The sequence below is a fragment of the Vanessa cardui genome, chromosome 7, assembly GCF_905220365.1.
Source record: "Vanessa cardui chromosome 7, ilVanCard2.1, whole genome shotgun sequence".
NCBI classification, from domain to species: domain Eukaryota; kingdom Metazoa; phylum Arthropoda; class Insecta; order Lepidoptera; family Nymphalidae; genus Vanessa; species Vanessa cardui.
The window spans coordinates 5,079,803-5,100,656 of NC_061129.1; the positions used below are offsets into that span (position 1 = coordinate 5,079,803).

Sequence of the window (20,854 nt, forward strand, 5' to 3'; positions counted from 1 at the left end):
TTCATTAACCGAGGTCAGTCGGTTCATTAAAATTGACAGAAATAATTAAGAACAAATAAATTTCAATAACAAGCACATTTCAATTTTTTCAATTTTAATATCATATTTTTAATTACTTTACCAAATGCAGACAAAACTTGATTTAATTTAAATTCAAGTATATACACTACAAATAATTTATATAATAGTTTTAAAGTAATGCTTGAAGTGAAATAGGTTTTAAAGAATTATATCTTTATCAGTTAATTAAACAACATAGATATTGAAATTAATGTACAAGAATGTACCTTCACGAAGAAATGACATTATGTGAGTTTGTCAAAATAAATAGCATACGTTTTTCTTAAAACAATTAAGACATCTGCAAGCACCCCGGTGTTGCAGACGTCCATGGGCGCTGGTAGTCTTTTTCCAACAGGTGAGCTTCCTGCCCGTTTGCCACTTAAACCATGACAACGACAAAAGCGTTTTCCATCGTCCTAATTAATGCCACATTACTTTATAGAAATGACTTGGGAATTATATGACTCAGCCTATACACTTATAACAAGTGATAACACTGCTGAGATATGTGTTTGATTTGATATCAAAAATGACCAATGGCAATAGAGGCACTTATTTCTGACTATGCTTTTGAAGTTTACCCAAAGGCTACAACTTTGCATGACCAAAGTGGATATCGGTAATAGAATTCCGGACATAGATTGGTCGTTTGGTCTGCGCTGTTTAGACGCTACGACGCTGCGACGGACAGACAAAGAGACAAACGAAATTAATTGGGGTCATACGCCGGCGGCGTAATCCAATCGTTGCAGGCTACGAGCCTTTTACACGACTCGACCAGGGCAAGAAACTCGAACTAACTTTACGACCGCAACCAATTTGTTTGCGATACGGATTTACGACCTCAACTGATGATGTATGTATTCACTACTCCTGTAACTAGTTATACATTACATTTTTTATGGGATTTTTTGTGGCATCGTAACGTCCGACGCTATAATATCCAGACTGTAATAATAATCACTGCCAAAGTTTCTAAACACCAAGAGCTCTGGGCTTTTTCTAATTTTATTACACTTAATATTATTTTTGCAAAGATAAAAATAAGTTTAATTATCGAATGCTAATGTAGTTTGTTCTGTTTATGCACTATTTGAAATGTTTGAAAGTATAATTGGCGATCTTCTGCCCGATATGGCGCTGTACACAAATCTTGGCATCAAGATGAGTTAGGCGACATCAATTTACGTACAATGTGAATTTGCACAAGAGAAACGTTCGAGTCCGAGGCACTGTCTCATTAGAGGCGGGCGGTTGCAATTAAACTGTGCGTCTTTTGCGCGTTAACGAACGACCAAATTGGAAGCCGCCCGCCCTCGACACGTGCTTCCATAAAATACTTTTCAACATTCAAAATAAATATTTACCATGATATTGTCGAGTAATACTATCCCCACAATGTATTCGCTGTCGAATAATTACAATTGATGGATGGACGCCTCAACAACCTTATATTACTTTGATAAAAGACCGCCTTTATAGCGAGCGGGTTTGGTCGTTACTCTGCCAAGGCGGTGTTTCAGTAAATACAAATAGTTATTTCGTGCCGGGTTTGGCCTTAATTTCAATATACTTGGAAAGTAGGTTTACTACGCCAATTAAAGTCATTGGACTCTTGACTAATGAGTTTTAAATTTAAACGGACCGCAAATATGTTTTATTTATTTAAACTAATTTAAAAACGGCACGCTACAGTCGTATTGAATATTATAGTATAGAGGATAATTTCAAAATAGCTGAGCATAATTTGTTGAGATTATTAGTGACAGTTCAATTATTGAAACAGTATTCTTAACGCGAGTTTTGATGAAAGAAAGTAGGGTAATAGAATATCATCGGCGACCAACTTCGAACCGAGCGCCGAGACAGACATATGTAATATTTGAATGATAAAAATGATTTATTCACGAAGTTCCACTACAAGTTGCAAATGTGAAGACGGTTAACAATGTGAAAGTGTGAGCGAGTGGTAAGAAGTTGGTTTACAGGCTCGTTAGCGGTGGCTGATTGCCGATTGAGCAGCAATTGCCTTGATTGACGGAGCTCTAACGAACTCGCTTCAAGAGCTGGACGTGCCTCGACGCTCCGATCTTTTAACTCTTAAATGTTTTCAACTTTGACAGGTAAATTTGGTCAACGCTCGATTGTTACAATTTAGTAGCAAATTACTAAGTTTCTTTTTTTGTATCAGTTATTGTTATTTGTTAAGATTTAAACACCTACCTCGAACAAACAATCCATTAAAATCTGCATTTTTGTAGAATACATGTAAGAGAACATTAAAATAGAGAATCTAATTTTGTTTGCCACTCGTAGAGGTGCTACGTGCTACGAGTTTTCTGATTGCTGGGTATTTCAATCGAATAATTTAGTTCGATTGATGTAGTTGAATCTCTACGGACTTCGTTCATTTGTAGGCAGGCGGCCATGACACAATGTATAAATAGGCATGTTACCGTTCCATTCATTCACTACCCATGTTCTATATAATCTCGTACGCGCAGGTATAATTAATCATTACTAAATTAAAATCGAGCAATGTTAATTTAACGTTTACGACGCTTTTATAGTCATGAGCCGCGTATAAAGATAACAACTCCGCGACTAATTTTGCGCGTAAACAGTAATCAGCAGTATGAAACATCTCCGGCGTCTTTGTGGGGCGAGACCGCAATTCATCATACCGGGACAAAAGGCGGTTGATAAACGCGGTATTTGTTTGCGTGAGAGAGCGTTAATTTCGTTAAGGAGTCTCAATCAGGGAAGACGTGTAAGTAAAGTAGACGGGCGGCCGCCGCGGGAGCGATTCGAGCGAATTACCGTACCTGGAGGCGCAGGGGCCGACTCGTTAGTTGTTGTTTGCCGAGTGACGCGGGTCAATCAGCAGAGACATGCACGGAACCGCACTTCTTCATCCCCCCCCCCTCCGTCTCCTCGCCCCTTGCCCTGCCGCTCGTTAGGCCGCGCCGTCTCTGTCAACTGTGAGACGAGCTTTATCGAATCTACGACGCACGACCCACGCCGCGGTTGGCCCACTCTTCGTTCCTAGTTCAGCTCGCAACCGCCGGTAAACAAGGGAAATCAGTGTAAAACGAATTTATATTTCCTTTATGAATGGCAAATAGAACGAGCTCAGAATTACAGCGATATAAAGGATACGCCGAATATAGTAAATAGATGGGTAGAAAGGAAGACACGTACAGAAAATCAGAGCGTAATTATAATGGGAGGCGTGTACCACAGCAGGGTGGACTTAGTTAATTGGGTCGAATTCCTTGCGTTTAGCTAATTAACGTCGAGGGCGCCTCGAGGCAGCTGCGGTCCACGTGCGAGACCGGCGCGGGTCGGGGCGCCATGCGATCTTCTATTACATTAATTTTCTACAATCACGTTATTATTATTTGCAGTAAATCTTTCAGCAATAATCCTTAATTGGAATTTATGGTAACGTGCAACTTATTAAAAATACAATGCGGTAGGTAGAACGTTATAGCCATTAATTAGTTACTACACATACTAAAAACTTTGTTACCGAAACTCTAAATTAGTACTAAAAAGTTTTTCAAAGACATCAATTTAGCCGGCTCTGAGATTCCATCGATTGGTTGCTTCGCAAGGCTGTACTTTTTGTCCCTTCCACAGGTAGAAAATAAAACGGCTCGAAACATTTTCATAACAATGCGCCTGCGGCTTTCTCAGTTACTTTTTTGGATGTTCGAAAGGTTTGACAGACACGCTATTGTCATCGTTAGGTGATGCACTAAAAACTTTACCTTTTATGGATAATCAAAGATGATGATCTGGAGAAGTAAAACGAATGCAGTTGAACGGATACTAATTAAATAGTTTATAAAATAACTTATTACTTATACATGTACGATTTACCAATTGTTTAAACTTTTATTTAATGAACCATTAAGCGTCCATTTTCAATGTATACATATATTTTTATCAAGTGGTAAAAACTCACCTTGTATAATCGCTTTTGCACAATATCATTCCGCCTTTGAAGTAGAAGGAGCGTCCCATATCCGCGAGAGCTTGACCACAACATGTACATTTTAGACAGCCGTGATGCCAATATCTGTCGAGGGCGTGGAGAAGGAACCTTTCTACTATTTTGCCTCCACAACCCGCACATTCTTTTAATGCAGGATTGTTGTTGTTGTGAGGATAATCGTGGCCATTCGATGCGAAAGCGGCCTCCGGTGACGGCGGATGTGGTGAGCTGAGCTCCGCGTACCCGTGGTAGTGCGGGTTCATGCTCAACGCGCTCGCTGCCAGCTTGACGGTTGGAGCGGGGACCGCTCGCACCGACCACCACAACTACACGCCCTGTGGACAAATTTAAAATATTATTATTCATGGATGTAGGTTAAATATTTGACTTATTCGAATCAATATCTGATATTAATCTTTTGCAAAATTGACTGCTATTTTTTTCTTCTTTTGTATACATATTTGATGGGCCTGTGGATGGCCATTCGCGTTTATAAAATTTTCCAATTAGCAATTTCATACAATTAGGAGCGGGGTGAGGTTTTCTGCGGGATGGCGAGCGGGACGAGAGCGGGACGCGGAACGGTGCGTCAACCCGATCCAATTAGCTCGCGGCCAGCGGAGTGGCGGGACGCCCGCACCGTCTGAGCGCTGCTGTCGCCATAAAACTTAATTAAACGTTTTAAAACAAGTATTCATTAAAGAATAATCAAGCTTATGTAGTCATAAATAACCGGATTGTCCCGCGCAGAACGGGTGCCGTAATTAAGACTGCACAGAGTTGATCAAACGCACTGATTTGAAACTACCCTTCATTAAGAGAACGCGAGGCGAGCGCGGGAGCTTCCGCTGCGGTGCAGAAACTAATTAAGAATAACGGACGCTTTAAAAGCGTAATTAATTTAGATTGTAATTCTATTTCTCCGAGAGTAAAGTAGACAATTATTTCAGTAGCCCTTTCTTTTGGAACGATTTGCTTTGCTAAATGTAATTTGGTTAATTTTTGTGTCCGAAATTGTAAAGGGTTGTAACTGTAGATTAAGTTGTTATTTGTTCGCGTGATCTGAATAAAACATTACGACTGCTTGAAAGAGATGTAGTATGGGTTCAAATATTGGTGGGATCCTGTAGCTTTACGGTATAGCAAGAAGCAAGCGTGATGAAAGCCATTACTTGTTGTCGGCTATGTCTAATGAAGGCTATAAGGGCCAGGCGGGCTGGCATAGGTGGCGTGTAGCATACCCCATGACCGAGTTGCGTGCGTACTAATGAGCGGCGTCGCGTGCAGCTATAAGCACTTCGTTAAATCGCACCCGGACTACGCTGATCTACTGACTACGTGTATTTTTACGTCTTTGTTTTGTTGATTTCGCGAACACGTGTTTTGTAACACGTACCAGCTTTCGGAGATTGTAATCGACGCTCTCGGGCGACCATTAGCTGGATTAACGGTCGATTTATGACCACAATAAAAACTTTGAAATGGAACGTGATAGTACAGCAACTATTAACTATTACACCGCAAGTCAACGAACTTTGCGTCTAGCGATATCATCGTTTCGATGATCTTATTATTTATTTTTTATTGAGTCCATTGACTATTCCAACCTAGCACGTTTTTTTTAACTAAGAGGTGATTTTGAATTGATGTATGTTGCATTTTTATTGCATTGTATTATGCTTACTGTATACTTGCAGTGAAGGAAAGATTTGAGGGAGATCTACAATAGGATTTTCTTTAAATTTGTAGATTTTCTATAAATTAGATAGTAATGGGTAAATCTAATATTTTTTCATTTTCATTTTCATTTAGGTATTATATTTACTAATATATAAACGATCATATTATTTATCCCAATATATTTGTCTACAAATCTGCGATATGATCTTTTTTAATATTTTTAGCGTTAAGTTATATGTGTTGATATCTTTTGGGTTAATCCACACTATTTTTCCAAATGCTTATCAGTATATGTCTGTCTATTAGGCTATCACGGCTAAATCACTAAATTGATTTTAATCGGATTTGGTTCTAAGTAAGCTTATAAGGTAACATATATAGACACAATTGTTTTAATCACTTAGGAATAAAAATTGGCAATTGTAATTTATTGGCAGTTTTAAAAATTTCCGTCCGGGTAAAACTGTGGGTTTCTGGTAGTTATTGATAAAAAGCCAAAAGCCGCAGGAGAGAACTATTATGTCTTTAATTAGGAATATGGATAGTTATTTTATTTCTAAAACAATATATCAATACATGCCCACGGTTTATAAAATCCAATTTAATATTTTTTAACTCCCAAGGTCAATTTTTTATAGATTCGTTTGCCAGTTATCCGCCACCCGTTTTTCATCAGAATATTTTTTTACGCACACAATTCTTAAAACGATAATATCTTCTAAAGTGTCCTTGTTGTCAAATGTTATAAAGAGACAAATTTAAATCTATATTAAATACAAATAAAATATAATTAATTTAAACGAATAAGGATTAATATGCATTGGAAATTTCTTACTACTTTATAACTTAAAATAAAAATAGATATTATTAGCGTACTTAGAAGATAAATAAATGCCTTATAAAAACCTACAGTTTCTTAGTAGGTATTTGTTTAGATGTTTCTACTAAGGTTAAGCCTTTTTTTTCTCGATATGAATGCACTAGGTGTTTTCCCCAAGTGAAGTGGGGGGTACGTGGGAATCTCCAGTGCCTTAGACGACGAGTGCGCCCTGGCACACCGGAATACCCACTAAGATACCAGCGGTACCCTCTCAGTCTCTTTAGCGGGTGCCACAGGATCGCATACCGCATGCTACTGTGGCGACTAAGGTTTAAGTTGCGTTAGTCGTACAAAAAAGGTTTTTTGGATAATACCGTTTGGCTATTTTTACAAAATATTTAAAAATGATAAATAAAATCCTGTTTTTCTCCTAAATTTTTGTTCTTTCTATTAGTGGTAACCGCATCAATATCCGTTGAGTGGTTTAGAAAAAGTTTCGATGTTTTATACTATTTTTAGATTATGGATCGGTGTAATACTGTTTGTCGGATATGTATGAGTAAAAATTACGTCATTGTTGAAACACGAAATACCGTTATGTATAATTACTCAAACTTATGTTTGTTTCAGTCCCATATATAGTGACAGAGGCAAATAGATCTTATCACGTATGTGTTAGAGTTGCAAATCGTTTTCATTTGATTTCCCGCGTTACGTGGTGCGTGTTTAGGTTGAGGGTGGCCTGGGAACTTGGCAGGTGCCGTTTTCATTATTCAAGCCCCATTGATTGGATACTTTGTTGCCGTTTAAAAATCTTATTACCAACCGACAACAAAGAGGAACGAGCCTCCTCATAGCGTCACAGCCCTCTATTTACCTGTTAAGTGATTTTTTTTCAATTACAGCGATGAACTGCACATTCGAATGTCTGACAACAAACTGGTAAGTCATCGCGTCAGACATTTCAACGCAGTTTTATTACTTCAAAGCGTTGCTTTTGTAAAATAACTTGTACGTACGATTTGTAATTTACTATTGAGTGAAAGTTCTAGCTAAGCGATAAAGTACGTGTAAATAACGTAAAATATTAAAGACAACAAATTTATTAAATTCAAGTAAGAATATAAAAGTCTATCCAAATAAATCATATGACCTGACTATCAATATCAACGCACAGTCAAAACTATTGAGTTATTTTAAAAAATCCTTGCAAAGAGATTTTATGTAAATTTTAATTTGTTACCTACTCTGTATTAGTTTTACTTGTACAACGTTAGTACAGACAGCTAATATTTGTATAGATTATTTTACCTGGAAGTGTTATTAACGTCGATAATAGCATCGATATAGAAAAGTGTATGTACGTACCACAAAATCAATTTTCATTACATTTGGATGCTAAAAAACAATTACAATTGTCACAACGCAATGGATGGCGTTCAATGAAATTCGTAAATAACTTTTTACGAAGGACGGCGTTAATTTAATTAATCATTGCGGGGAAATTATTAGAAAAAAAAAAATCAAACTTTCCTTATATTCAATAATTAGCGACCGTTTAAATTAATTATTTTGGACTGTTAATAAAAAACGGTCTCATAATTACCCAGGCAATTGGAAAATTATAAGACAGCCTGGGGGACTCGTGAGATAATCATTCTACCCTCAGTTTGAAACACACGGTAAGACTGGCCCTTGTTTCATAATGAAATCACATGTCTAAGTAGATATAGGTATACTTTATTGAAAAGTTGTATAGGGGTTGTATATCAGGGCTTCTGGAATTATAGTAAAATAGATCAATATAGACAGATAATAGATTTAAAACTTTTTCATCAACATGAATCAATTTATTATTACAGCACCTTGCGTATACTAATTTAAGGATTTATAACTAATTGGAACTAATGTAAAAGTAGTTCTATAGTGTCTGAGTACGGAACCCTTTTAGGGGTAAAAGGATTCCGTACTCAGAGTGAAATGCAACAAACACAAATTTAATAATCTAAACATTAATACAACCAATATACGAAAATCGAATACGAAGCATTCACATCACAAAACCGGTCACTAACTTCACGAAGGTTTCAAGAACAACAGCGGAGCCCGCGAATAACGTAATTAAGGCGAAACCGCCGGCAAAATTAAACGCGAAAACGGAATGAGAATGTGAGCCTAATTAGAGCCGGGGGGAAGACGTTGCACCGGCGCCCCTCCTCCCCCCCCACACCCTCGCCAACGGACGGAATGCTCCGCTTTGAGTCTATGACAATCATTACTAATGAAATAAAACATTCAGGTGTTAGGTTGGATTATACTTTTAAAGGTTATACGAGATATAAAAAGAGGAGGAGTTTTTATTAGATTTGGTAATGTTAATAAATGTATTTAAACGCTTAAGAAAATTACTCTTTACAAAGAATGTCTATTAAAATCGGACATTGTTATGACAATGGAGAGAAATAGAAAGCCAAATTTAACGGTGCTTTACAAACTTAAAAGCGACGTCAATTTATCATCGAATGAATTGTTGACGAATGGTTTATTACGAAATAAGCAAATTTTGTTAATATTGTAATTATAAAGTCTATCCGTTATATTCTCATATTCACAATAATTAAAAAACTGTGGTCAAATTGAGCCCACTCGTTGTCCGAGAACATAAAATATCCATTTCACTGACGAACCACGCTGTGCCGCGTTGATTAATTTTATCCAATCGGCTGAGATTTCAACTTTTCCTTTTGGTTGTCAAATGTCATACGTTACTTTGTTTAATGAAAAAAAAGGAATACGAAACTAATTAAATAGACACGCTATATTTTCCATGGAATAAAAACAATCATATAATTTTATTTATAGAGGTAGATGGAGAGATGTAGAAGTATATCAAAAATAAGGAAAATCAACTAAATCATAATATAATCTATACAGATATTATAAAAGCGACTGTAACTCTACTTTTCTGTTGCTCTTTCACGGCAAGACCATTGAATCGTATTAGATAAAAATTGTTATCAAGATTTAACTCCAAGGAACCACATACATACGCGAGCCGCGAGCTACTACTAAACTACCAGTTAAACATATAATGTGAATAATCGTTGATATTATGTTAACTGATATTTTACAATCTTAAGCGAAGATACAGAATATTCAAAGTGTGCATGTATACGAATATAAAAAACAGTGCCGGCGGCTTATATGTAATATTTGCATAAAACGACGGCTAATGGTCGAAGCGCATTATTCATCAGAGTGACCTCAAAATAAGGAACCGTTCGGTTTGAATTTGCGGCCTTTGTATCATGTTATTATATGTGTTTAAAAATAAACGAATCAGTTCTTAATACAATTCCTTATTCACAAAACAATGCGTAGTTCATAAGTTAAAAATAATACTTTTCGTTTGAATTTACGTATCTTTTATCATATCATGTTGAAATGTTGTGCAATTATTTTTGTCACTTGCATAACCGTAACTTGACTTAGTAGGTTGACGTAGTAGGATAATATACCAAAATATTATTAGCTAGGAATTTATATTTGTTTTTTTATTAAAAAAATATAATTAACGTTTTAAACGATATCCACAAACGTTTTATGTAAAATAATTATAAGCTACAAAAAAAAAATTGAAAAACACATATATATGACGATTAAATTTTGATAAGCATAATACGGGTCTAGGCGAAAGATAGATGTTTTCTACTTCGGACACAAGAACAAGCTGTGGCATTCCTGGCATGTGGAACAAGACGCAATATTATTTTTAAAGAAGTCTTGACACCTTTGCCTCCGCACATTTAACTGAATACCATCGATGGCACTTCGTAAGCCGTGCGAGTAAACGCCTTAAGATTTGCCGTATTCATTTTATTAGCCTCAAATATATTTTATGATCGAAGTTACACGCGTCACGCATGTTAAGTGGATCGTTTTTGCTCGACACTAATGGCTCAGGATTTGTCATTGTCGTCAAACAGGTGTGTCGTGACGAAAAACACGTGTAATGACCATACAAATGCATACAATGTCGCTTACAGATCGGCCGCTCTCACCGACTCCACTCGTAATTAGAGGCGGCCGAGCGGAGCGACACAGAGCCATGAGAGCCAATCTAGCGAGTTGCGACAAAATTAGTGACTTTTTTTTTTGTTACGAATTGTTTGTTTCATTTTACAATAGTTTTTATACCAAAACTCGATACAACAAATGAAACTTTATTTCATTCATTTTTAACAGAAATTGGATCGATTTATTTTCTTTTATATGGTTCGTAATTTGTGGAGATTAGGAACACGTATTAAATAAGATTATTTTAATGTTATTCGAAAATGGAAAAAGTTTTGTTAGTATGTTTTCAATTATGTATTTTATATGAATTATATGTAATAATAGCAATGAAAGAAGTTCATATATGCTAACTTACAATTATATATTCTATTAAAAAATGGATAGAAATAAATTAGTGTGAGTCGTATTTAAGCACCATATCCATATTACAACACAAATTACTCACAAGTTTTCGTGGTCAGCAGAGCGGGTCTTCATTTCGAAGCAAGCGTCCATAACAGCTGTATGTCCGACAAATATATTAACTATCTGTTATAGAGTCATGGTATATAATTTTGAAATATTCATATTAAATATGGAAGCAGACGGATGGGTACGAATAATTTTTTAGTTTATAGAGGTGTAAAATTCGAGATCTTAAATTCATACTATGGCTAGCAAACTAGATTTAAGAAAATAAGTCTAATAGCAGTTCAAAGAAATTCATTAAATTAAAAACAGTTGTTTGTAATAAGTAAATTGAATGAAACTTATTACTATTATTATTAGCGAATGATATAATATAACTTTATTTTTTTATAATGTGTATGTATCATATAAATTAATTATTATGTATCAGTAATTGTTTTTAAGTTATTTTATACCTATACGGTTTATTTGTATGTCGAAGTTTATCAGATTTGTTTACAGCATTTTTTATATAAAAAAAAGTATATGAAGTATTTATCCAATAATTAAGTAAAAAAAATAGTTCAAGTATTTAGATTATTATATGAATACAAGTAAAATATTTGGTTTAGCAAAGCGCTCGCATTGATGCAGCGCGGTGAGCGTTATCAATGCTAAAGTATGACATCACGTGATTGTCATTGCTGACAACGTTCCCGATAAGCTATAACTAAGCTATACGTGGTGATCCTCAATCAATGCACTTTGCACAATCAAGCGAAATCATCGCTAAATAACTAATTACACATCGATAATCATCCATTGTTTTGAAATACACACAATATGCGCGTACTCTACGAACATATTATGTACATGCTTTGTTTAAATTAAAATTCATTAATAATTTTCCCCTTTAATACATTAATAACACTAAGAGTAGAATAAACTTTTTGGGTTTGTGAATTCTATCAATGTTCCTATTTACAGAATAAAGAATTATGACACAGTATAAAAAAAAAATCGATAAACGCTATTTGTCCTTTCGTATGCTTAGATCTTTCAATTTACGCAACAGATTTTCATGCAGTTTGTTTTACTAGATAGAGTAATTTGATATGAACATTTTTGTAAATAATACATAAACAATATAGTAAAGCAACAAGAAGAAACCTGTAATATTCTTAGTATCAGCATTGCAGCCGTGCGAAGACGAGGCGGGTCGCTAGTATATTTATAAGATTATATAAGTTACCCCCTTCAGATTAAGAAATAAAATTAAACAATATATATAATGAAAAAAGGCCATAAACAATAAGTATAGTAATTATTTTTTAATTAACACAATTGAATGTGCGTGTCTAATTGTTGAAGAAAACGTAAACGTAACGTGTTGTAAACGTCGGAAAGTATTAATAGTTATAATAGAAAAAAAAATGGGGGAGTGGAAGAGAATAATTAAACACGTTACTACTTTGATGTATTACTAAATATGTTTTAATTTAAACTACTTTACGCTCGAAGGGCGTTGTTATGCCTCTTTTAATGCATTTAAGTTATTATTGCGTAGTATTTTAATCTCAAACTAAAATTATATATTACGTTTCATACTAAAACGCGCTGCATCTTCCAGTATTGGTTTTTTTTTATAATATCGGTAGGTGGACAAGCAAGTGGGCCAACATTGGCACTGTTATAAAACTGAACCATTCCTTACATTGCCAATGCGCCACCAACCTTGGGAGCTAACATGTAGGCACATAATTACAATAGCTTGTTTTCCCTCCAGCCTTCAAATCAGAACAACAATATAAAAAATATTGCTGTTTGGCGGTAGAACATATGATAAGGAAGTATCTTACTGGTCACCTCGCATAAAGTCCTACCAAGTAGATGTATATTGTAGTAAGCTTAGAAGTTAGGAAGATTGTTGTTTATCAATATAGACTATTAGGTTTAACTTGAATGACATAAAATGTGAAAGTAACTCTCTCTGTCTGTCTGTCTGTCTGCCTGCTCTTTCGCGACACAAACCACTGAACCGAATTTGATGAAATTTGGTATGAAGCAAACTTAAACTTCAAGAAAGAACATAGGCTACTTTTTAAAATGACACAAGACAACCAACACACTAAAACGCGTGCAAAGCCACGGGCGACTATTAGTTTAATATATTTGTGGACCCCCATGATGAAGCCTCAAACAATTTCATAGCGATTATGTAACACCATGCGCCGGGGCATACCGAAAGTTACGAGTACGCCAATGACACGGTTATTTATCGCTATACTTTCTAACCGATTGTACTTATAGTGATCTTTTAAGGGATTTATTTATTATCAGTAAAGACATTGATTTATGTGCAATATATTAATCATTTCAGTTCTTGTTTTATTGTTCATAATATCCGGTGATAAAAAATTTAATGACGTTATTAGTCATTCGGTGTGTTACTTGCCTTATCATTAATGTTGGTTTGTTTACTATATAACAATATTAATATGTGTTTTGTTGATATGCTTTTTAATTGATTTATTTAGAATTTCAGTTTTTATACGTACTAGGTGAATCTACGGTTTTTTAAATCTTTAACTCCTCGAGTGATGAATCAAATAAAGTACTCTTCTTACCCGGAACTCAATACCAAATTACATGTAAATAGGTTCGACAGTTTAAGTGTAAATAGGTAACAGACAAAAGTTAGTTTCATAGAAGTATTATATTAAGCCGTGTTGTTCGTGATGACGCGTCTATTTTTATGGATGCATGTTTTCTCGTAACTAGGCATTTTTTTAAGGTAATATCGCATCGTATACCTACACTTGAAATTTTACGAATAAAAACGTATATTTTGATACTTGTGGAAATTTTGATTACTTATTTAACACTCTTAATGATTTACTATAAAGTTAGGTCCATTATCTTTAAAAAATAATATGAAATAAATTTAGAGATAAATTATAAAGATTGATTGATTGGTTATTGAACAAATTGATACACTAATTTATGTTTATTTTTTTGTATAAATATGACGAAAAAAAAGGTTTAAAAAAGAGAGCCTAATCATAAGTGGGTTGCTTATACATGTGCGACCTCGAACCTTTTTAAACCAGCCTGGTGGAACAAGGTTCAAATCTTTAATTCCCAAGCAGTATAACATTGTTATATTTTTTAAATAATTATTTCAAATGAATATACAGTTGAACAGCAATTTATATTAAAAAAAGTTGCCCCAAAGATTTTCAATGTAGCGTTTTTTTTTTAACATAATTACTAAATTAACATTCAATTATATAAATTAAATTTCAAGTAAAGGTCTTTAACATCATAAAATTATAATTATCCATAACGTAAAGAGCCAATTAAATATTGAAATAATTCTAGACAACCTCATTTATAAGAATGATTCATGAATCAGGTTTAATATTAGCGTGGCGAGATAAGTATTAGCTTGGATTTAATTAAATTATTTACGAAGTTATAATAAAATAAAAACGAGTTTTCCGATATTAAAAATGATTAATATTATTATTCATTTGTTTACGTTAGCGCTTTAATTAAATTAATTTAATGTCTGGTCACGGAATCAATGAAATCGTTTCGATGTTATGACACTTAAATAATTAAGAACGCCAAATTTAATTTGTCAATTTTTCTTTCACAAAATACAGTTACGGTAAAACGGTAAATTACGTATTACCGTTAAATGCGCATGCGTTGTCAACCGCAACATTAAATTCTATAACAGGTCTTACCGCCACTTTGATTTTCTTTTTAACTTATTCGAACATGCGATTCGTTTATTAATAACAGACGATTAATAATATTCTTTGATCAGTCGGAGATCGAGACGGCCCGCGGCTGCGGAGAATATAAAAGGTTCAATTATAATAAATGTAGTTAATTTCAATCAAATAATACTACTAATTACCGGACATCGGGTCGCTTTGTAATCACCGCGCAACAAATGACTCTATTGATGATCTTAATAGTCGGTTGCGGGTCTGTTATAAAGGGAACTTCGGTGCCTATCCAGTCACGACATCGAAGCAATCTAATGAAAACTGTAACTGTATTAAAACTATTTCTATTGGACTTTAAATACACTTTCATGTATAATGGCCATAATTTGCTGCAATTGAGCCGCTAAGTGGGTGAAATAGCATGTACATTTCGTTAACCTACATCCGAAAGTATCTAGACGTCGTATGCAAATATGCTTTTCAAATTGATGATTTCTCTTTTCCTTTTAAATAGTCGATTTTCTAAACGTTTCTTAAACTTGAAATATATTAACAGAAATACTTTTAACGAATAGGAAAAATAGTTGGTACAATTTTATAACTATCGAACAATATAAAAATAAAACGTGCTTTTAGCACAACATGATTTCCTTAATGATAAGCATACAAAATTTCTGATATATGACGTCTGATAGAAATAGATGGTCGTAAGCGACATGTTTTTCTTTCATTAGGAAATAAATAAAGTAACTTATAAGGTTCCATATTCTCTGCCCTTATATGCGTGGAGCTATAATATTTTTTTGTCGTACGTTGCGAAACAAATTAATGGCAAAGAAAAACAAGACTTCTTAATAAAGTACACTTTGAATTAAAACAGTCTATAATTGGAAAATACAAGAACATTAGGCTCCATCATTCCAAGACAGTCTTTGATATTTATTTAATGACATGAAACTCCTGTTTCAAATAAATGGTCTAGCGGGATGTTAATCGGAGGTTCATTTCTACCTCATTAGCTCCTGCCTGGGGCTCCGCGTGATGTCATTTCACCTATCAAATGCCTTTGTTTTAAACTAATTAGAGTTTACCGGTGCTCTGTTCTGCTTATCCTTACAATGCTCATTAAGTATGCTTCAACTTAATAACAATTGCGACACGTGTACTTTTTTATATAAAAAAATACCTTCGCAGTTTTTCTTCCTTATATTTATGAATACATTTATTTCAGTGAGTTTATTACTTTAAGTATTTTTGTTACAGCTCGGGTTAATTTAAAATATTTATATACGATATGAATATTAATAATTTAAACGACTTAAAAATATGTTTGCTTGTTACGTAAATGGTGTAGCCTTGAAGAACATTGTTTCTTAGTAAAACTAAGCATTGGATTTTCTTTGACAATTCTGAGAGCTAATTATACAGTTTGACATACGATGACTCTTGAATGTAATACACGACCTTCGTTGGTGACCGCTATTGAAATCTAACGTTCAAAAATAAAGTTGCTAATTCTAAATTTAAAAATCAGCCGTAAGAAGTCCTCGTCTCAAAAATCTCATCGTGTTTATTATAAATACATTGATATGAGAAAAAAAAATCCACGAAGATATAGGAGTTGTATGATAAAATACACGTCTGATGGAATGGTGATGGAAGTTTTTTGTTCTACGAATAAATAGTGACATTGATGGACACGGGGCTGTCCAGGAGTACTGTGGGTGGTCTCACCGATGTATTAACTGGTTCTAATTTACCAGCTTTTTTCCTTGTTAAATCAGATGAAAATCCATCTCAATTGTCAGATTGACTTCAAGAGATTGACAAGTTAAAGTATATTATTGTTTTTATTTCGGGTTTTGCTGCTCTCGTCCACGTGGTGTATCTTATTTCAAATGAGTTTGTATATATAATTTTTATTATTAATTTTTCCAGTATGTTTCTATTTTATATTTATTATAATAACGAAATCTATCACATTATTCAACGAACGGTTTTGTGTCAAGAAAAAGATCAACTTTTGATATGACCTATTATTGTAACTGTGACAAACTTAACATAATATTAGAATATCAACGTGGCTTTTGTGGCTTTAAAAATAAGATTGATATTTCAATGCAATCGCGTGAATAGATCCTAATCTTTACACTGACAGACAGATGCCAGGTGGCCCCCTGACATGCTTCTTGTGACCCGATTTTATTTGTCACCCCAATTAAACTACGTTACAATAATAATTTATTTTACTGTCACACATTAGTATTAAAAAAGAAGTTTGTATTTGTGAAATCATATATTTATTTAATAGTGAAATATTAAATATGTAATATTTATAAATGTTTGTTTTTTTTTACGGCTCCTATTTCGAATGACCGTTATTGATAAATTACAGTTTAAATAAAAACACAATTCTCTAAATCATATATCTATTGACATACATAAATAGAATTGTCATGTTATTTTATCGTCCATATTGAACTAGTATATAATAATACACTAAGTTTTTCTGTCCCTACGTTGGTATAATTAAATGACATGTATTTGTTAGCAAATCAAACAAAATTTAAGATAACTGTCAAAATATATCAACGATTATAATTGATACATACATTCAAGTATCATTTCATGTATATAACAGTCATTCATTCGTTAAATTTCGTTATAAACCTCTTCTCTACTAATTTCATTCTAAAATCAGTCCTATAATTTGTTATTAAAAGACACGTATAAAACGACCACGATCAGTACTAACAACTAGTATAACATTCGAAGAAACTACAAAAACAAATAAATATGAATTGTAATGAAGCGTTATTGTACGATAATAAAGCTAAATTGATTAGCGGTGGTCGACTCCCGCGCAGGTAGGCCGCATTCCATCCCCCCTTTCGAACCAGACCCGGGAATGTTTGTCATAATGTAACCCAACTGGGCTCTTTATAAAAACTTTGATTCAACGGAAGAGGGACAAAAGATGACGCGAGACAAAAAATGTCTCCGAAAATATTTTACGATTTGAGTGTTTTTTTTTTAATATAATGATTTGTAGATCATTAGCATCGATAAATTATTTCAACTACAGAAAAATATCGTACCACATAGCTATTAAATAATAAATAAGGAATTTTAAATGCTTTTAATTGATCTTTTATTGTTTCGAACGAATCTCTCTCATCAACATTAATCAAACAGAAAACTTGTCGTATTTTTAAATACTTATATTAAAATTTATTGCAATATTATTTTAAACACATAATTAAACCCAATGTCATTAATAATTCATTGCTCGCGAACGACTCTTAAATTAGCAATTAGGATATTAAATATTTGAAGTTAATTAATCACACGAAAAGTAAAATGCGTTTCTCATTATAATAATATAAAATATATACATATATATTATTTATGCTTAAGTCGCATTAGCGAGTATTTCCGCAATACTTTTACATATGGAAAGTTTTAAACAAACGACGTTCTCCTTCATTGAAACAACTGCAATCAAAATAAATTAATTAACAAACGATTGAAATTAATTTAAAAAATTATATTTACCATTACTATCCATAGAATTTTTAATTTATGATTTTTGACTGTCAATAAGAAAGTGTACTTATCACTTCTATTTTGAATAAAGATTTTTAACTTTGACTTTGATTTTTAATGATTACTTTGCCCTTTATTAAGTTAATATTTCAATCATCTATGTACATATTCATAGATATACTATTTTATTTGTTCATGTTATAATTTTTCTATTATTAAGAATAAAGAAGCATGGTTATATACGAGGCGAAAATGAGCGTTAAATTAATATCAGGCCAAGGATGCCATCAAAGTAGCATTTGGCGTTGAACCAGTGTTTATATTGTGTCATGGAATAAACATTAATTTCATACAGACTGCACAGTATAATATGCGCCATTAATGCTTTGTTTATGCCCATGTAATGTAAATTAAGAACAATGAACAAAATTATTTCGACGTCTTAGCTTTACCGTTCTTAATCGTATTTAGAGACACATTACGACAAATTTAATATTAATATATAAAACGATATGACATGCGATCGAATAACTACTATTATATCTTGCTCTTGCTTCATAGCCTGCTCTAAAATATGAGTATAAGTATATAATGAATAAAAAAAAATTATTTAACTTTCAAATAATTGAGTTTACTTGTACATGCGAAATAAATTAACGATTTTTATCTTCATACATCAGTAAAGCGTCTTTGATGAACGTCCTTGTGTTATATTTATTGTGTTCCGAACATTTTATTGAGCTAGCGGCGGCGTAGGCGCATGTAGGTATACCTACTAGTCATAAATTTATTACTGCTGGCAATAAAAATACAACTAAAACATTTCCTACACTTTGATTTGACCTGTTTACACAGATCAAAGCGGGAGAAAATAAATTTCATTAAATATAACATCATAACATACGGTAGGTCGACTTTGTGGTGTTTATTATGAAATGTGAACAAACGCGGCCTTTAATAAAATAAAATTAGTTATTAGGCAATACCCTACAAAGAGAGAATACACTAATGATGTAGTGATGTGTATTATCGCGATTCGTAAGTGGTACACGTGGCTGCTAGCGTTGTAGGCTTCCCTCGCGTGAAGGCATCCAGGCTTCAATGAATGGACGCCGATCGGACTTCCATTCAACCCGTTTGGTCGCGCACTGATTACCGCCTGTTCGCTTTGAATCTTATCTACTATGTGTGCTACGGAACGAAACGGTTAAGAATCGACAACCGCCGACGGATCGGGTTGTACGACCCACAAAAAGTGTTCGCGTTGACTCTAACGAATTTTCTCTTTTCATTCACACTTTTTTTTGACGTTTTTTCATGAATGAAGTCGTGTCCGGGATAATTATTGAATTTCAACGATTCGTTACGAATATCGATGAACCGGAAGCCTATTCCGCGGGTGATTGCATCAAGTGGTCAAATTCCGACGTACAGAAAGCAATTTTATGGTTTTTAGGTGAAATTCAGTTCTACCGGGCGTAATAAGCGCTGTGATTTTCTATCGCAATCTTCCTGTTTACGACATCGACAAACGGATACTAACAAGTTTAAGGCTGTTTTAATGTTTTTTAAGCGCTCTAAGACGCAAATAAATGCGTAAAGGTCGTGTTTCAACAGATTATAATCGAGATCGTATCTCACGTCTCGGTACAGGTTTATGTGCTGGCTATTATAGGTTAGACAATATTATTATTAGAATAGCATCGGACGCAAGCAGTAATTTATATCGTGACTATCGGTGTCGGCAAGCACATGCAACTATAATTGGTTCCCAATAACTGTAATTTGAATTGTCGTATTAAATTTTCTATAACAAACAAGAGTATATGCAGTCGTCGGACGGGTATTAGTGCGGCATTATAAAACGAATCAGTGGTAATAACGCAGGGGATCTAATTAAATTGCCGCCGATAATAATGGCACTTGGGCTCCCCTCACAGACCCCTCGACATTTATTATTCCTGCAACAGTTCCCCGGAACACTGTGCTTTAGTTTATTCAACATGTAAATGAAATGAATTATAAATCTAAGATACGCTACTGATCTAGTACTCAACATTTTTAAGCGTTACATTTTAATAAAAAATATCTGCATCACTTCGTATATTTTTGTGATAGAAGACCTTGCTAATAGTAGGAGTGTTTTTTGAAGATGTTTGTTTAGATCAAAAAAGTCGTATCGTAAATATTCTAAAACTTATCAAATGTCTTCCCCTTCTGTCCGTGCCGCACTGTCGAATTGCAATTCACGGTAATTCAGACACACACCTTTATATTGTTATATCTCCATTTCATTTCATTGCTCGCTTGGGACTACATCTGCTCTCCCCCCGCCCCGCACCAACCCCCCCACGTCCATTAGTGTTTTGTGAATGATTTAAAAGCTCTTTCGGATAACTACTCTGTAAGTGAGTAATTTAAGACTTGCTTCCCATTTTATCAGTGCTCCCTAATTTTGAGTGCGCATTAAAACATTACAAGCGAATATTACTTGCGTTCAAATGGCTGATGAACAATTTTTTTTCGGAGTGCCTGGATTTT

General features: G+C 34.0%; 1 protein-coding gene across 1 annotated transcript in view; it reads right to left on the minus strand.

Annotated features, from left to right (window-relative positions):
• LOC124531138 (LIM domain transcription factor LMO4) overlaps nt 1-20,854 on the minus strand; it is an 89,361-nt gene that overhangs the window by 58,021 nt on the left and 10,486 nt on the right. Inside the window, exon 2 of the mRNA XM_047105605.1 lies at nt 4,034-4,398. Within this exon, the coding sequence (XP_046961561.1) occupies nt 4,034-4,326 (293 nt within the window). The 5' untranslated portion in view covers nt 4,327-4,398. The remainder of the gene's footprint in view (nt 1-4,033; nt 4,399-20,854) is intronic.